At 56.9% G+C, this 2,926-nt stretch overlaps 1 protein-coding gene across 1 annotated transcript; it reads right to left on the bottom strand.

Annotated features, from left to right (window-relative positions):
* Positions 1 to 316: 316 nt before the first annotated feature.
* On the bottom strand, positions 317 to 2,383 carry Jun (Jun proto-oncogene, AP-1 transcription factor subunit). The gene has a single exon (XM_026382422.2). The coding sequence runs from the start codon at positions 2,012 to 2,014 to the stop codon at positions 1,007 to 1,009; it is 1,008 nt and encodes a 335-aa protein (XP_026238207.1). The 5' UTR covers positions 2,015 to 2,383; the 3' UTR covers positions 317 to 1,006.
* Between the last annotated feature and the right edge of the window lie 543 nt (positions 2,384 to 2,926).

Below are 2,926 nucleotides of genomic sequence, written 5' to 3' on the forward strand. Positions count from 1 at the left end.
TCTTCTTCCAGCCTCCTGAAATACCACACTACCACAAAACCAGTTTGGTAAGCAATTCTGTACAGACAGCTTGGGAAGGGAAGAGTACAACCTGATGATAGGATCAAGTGTATTTATTCCTAAAGTCTAACAAAGAGCAGTTTTTATTGCTTGATAGCAAGAAGTGCTATGGGTGATTTTCATTGATACTCAAGTCTTTCAACTCCACCTAGATACCTTTATCTATAGATAATGCAGAAAAGAGGTTGGGGGATACTTTTCAACATTTTATTGTATTTTCTTAAATATCCTTTCTGGAATTTTCAGAAACAAAACATAAAAAAATTATATACTTTATTACAAATGGTAAACTCAGAGTGCTCCAAATCTCTTATTTACAAACAACACTGGGCAGGATACCCAAACAAACAAACATGAAATAACTTACAAAGGCAGGAAGCTGTTTATTGACAGTAATCAGCTTTCATCAAATTAAAAAAAAAAGTATATATGTACATACACAGTTGAAGGCAGGCCCCAAAGAGTTCATCTGTAGGCTCGGCCTTCCTTGCCCTCTCAAACCTCCCTCCCGCCTCCCCTGCCCAACCCTCCCCGCTTTGTGTTCTTAAGGAGTACTACAGAAGCAATCTACAGTCTCTATTGCAGTTTGTAAACCCCCGCCCCCTTTTAATACTGAATGAGATCGAATGTTAGGTCCATGCAGTTCTTGGTCAATGTTAAAGAAAAGTCTATCGTTCTGTTCGCACTGGGACAGCCCGTTCGCAAAGCGGGGCAGCCCGCAGGCGGGCCCGCTCCCTGGCTTCACGCCAAGGGAAGGCGCGCCAAGTCCTTCCCACTCGTGCACACTGGGGGCGCCGTCAGGACGCAACCCAGTCCAACTTGGATACCCTTGGCTTTAGTCCTCGGACACTTCTTTTTTTCTCTCTGTCGCAACCTGTCAAGTTCTCAAGTCTGTTTCTTGTTTTTTTTTTTTTCTCCGTTGCCCCTCAGCCCCAACAGTCTCTCCTCAAAACGTTTGCAACTGCTGTGTTAGCATGAGTTGGCACCCGCTGTTAACGTGGTTCATGACTTTCTGTTTTAGTTGTGCCACCTGTTCCCTGAGCATGTTGGCTGTGGACGCCAGCTCCGAGTTCTGCGCTTTCAAGGTTTTCACTTTTTCCTCCAGCCTGGCGATCCTCTCCAGCTTCCTTTTCCGGCACTTCGAGGCGGCAATGCGGTTCCTCATTCGCTTCCTCTCCGCCTTGATACGCTCCTGGGACTCCATATCGATGGGAGACAGGGGCGGCGTCTCACCGGGCATCTCGGGCACGGTCTGCGGTTCCTCCTTCAGGGCCTGCAGCCGCGGGTGCTGCACCGAGATCTGCTGGGGCAGGTGGTGCTGCGGCTGCGGCGGTGGCTGCTGCTGCTGGGGCTGAGCGGGAAAGCCCAGGCCGGCCGCGCCGTAGGAGGGCGCCCCGCCGCCGCCGCTGCTCAGCGCGCCCGGGTTGAAGTTGCTGAGGTTAGCGTAGACCGGCGGCTCGCTATGCAGGCTGGCGCTGAAGCCACCGTTGCCGCTGCCGCCCGCCACTGAGGCCACCGCGGGAGCCACCATGCCCGCCCCGCTGACCGGCTGTGCCGCCGACGTGACGCTGGGCAGTGTGTTCTGGCTATGCAGCTCGGCCAGAGCGCGCACGAAGCCCTCGGCGAAGCCCTCCTGCTCGTCAGTCACATTCTTGGGGCACAGAAACTGGGTGGGGGTCGGCGTGGTAGTGATGTGCCCATTGCTGGACTGGATGATCAGGCGCTCCAGCTCCGGTGACGCCAGCTTGAGCAGCCCTACATCGGGAGAAGTGAGAAGGTCCGAATTCTTGGAGCGGAGGTGCGGCTTCAGGCTGCCCACCGGGTCGGCTAGGTTCAGGGTCATGCTCTGTTTCAGGATTTTGGGGTTACTGTAGCCGTAGGCACCGCTTTCGGACTGAAGGAACGAGGCGTTGAGGGCATCATCGTAGAAGGTCGTTTCCATCTTTGCAGTCATAGAACAGTCCGTCGCTTCACGTGGGGTTTGTTTGAGCTGTGCGGGGTCGCAACAGCCCGCTGGCAAGCAGGGGACACCCGCGCCTCCCGAACCTTTAGCAAAGAAAGTTTCTCTAAGAGCGCGCGCCCCCGCTGGCTGATCTCCCCCCAGCGCCCTCTTTCCCAGCTCGCTCCAGGGAGCGCAGGGTTAAGACGCCTCCAGCACTCTTACTCGTCCTATCGCGCGCGCTGCCCGGCTTTAAAAAGTCGCGGTCACTCACTGAGCGCTCTTTGGGCGCAGCTGTACCTCGGAGCCAGGTGATGAACTCGCCTCCCGGGGCAACGGCTCTCCGGCGGCTCTGGGCAGCACCGATCCCACAGTGGCGGCGGGTGGTGGCCGCCCGAACTCCGATGTCTGTCCCCTCCTCCGCTGCGAGGGGGAGGGGGACGCCCGGCAGCAGCGACTCACGCTCGCCCAAGTTCAGCAACTGGTGCTAGCGAAGCTGAGCGCAGGTCTCTCCTCTCGCCGCTGCCTTCTTTTCTTTACCGTCGCCGCGGCAGCCTACGGCGCAGGATGGGTTTGCAAAAGTTCGTTCCGGGACCCGGGGCCACAAGTCCCTGGTCCTCGAGGCCGGGAAAGTTGCTTGCTGCTGCTGCTGCTCGCTGACTTCCCCGTGCGGACAGTCGCGGCTCTCCGCGGTTGTCAGCAGTGCCCAGACAGCGGGGCTCTCCTCCCGGGGGCGGCAGGAAAAGGGGATCTCCAGGCGCTCCCCAAAACACCAGCCCGGGCGCCACAGGCACTAGCTCTAGGCTGTTGGTGAGAAAAGAACCAGATTTGCAGCTCAGACTCCACTGCCGTCCTCCTGGCTGGCTGAGTGTCTGTCTCCCTCAGTCCGCACCTCCACTCCCGCCTTGCCGCTTCAGCTACACTCAG

This window comes from Urocitellus parryii, chromosome 11 (genome assembly GCF_045843805.1).
Source record: "Urocitellus parryii isolate mUroPar1 chromosome 11, mUroPar1.hap1, whole genome shotgun sequence".
Classification (NCBI taxonomy): Eukaryota; Metazoa; Chordata; class Mammalia; order Rodentia; family Sciuridae; genus Urocitellus; species Urocitellus parryii.

Bases quoted from the DNA above. Each gene is read 5' to 3' on its own strand.
- Jun (XM_026382422.2), bottom strand. From the start codon at position 2,014: ATGACTGCAAAGATGGAAACGACCTTCTACGATGATGCCCTCAACGCC.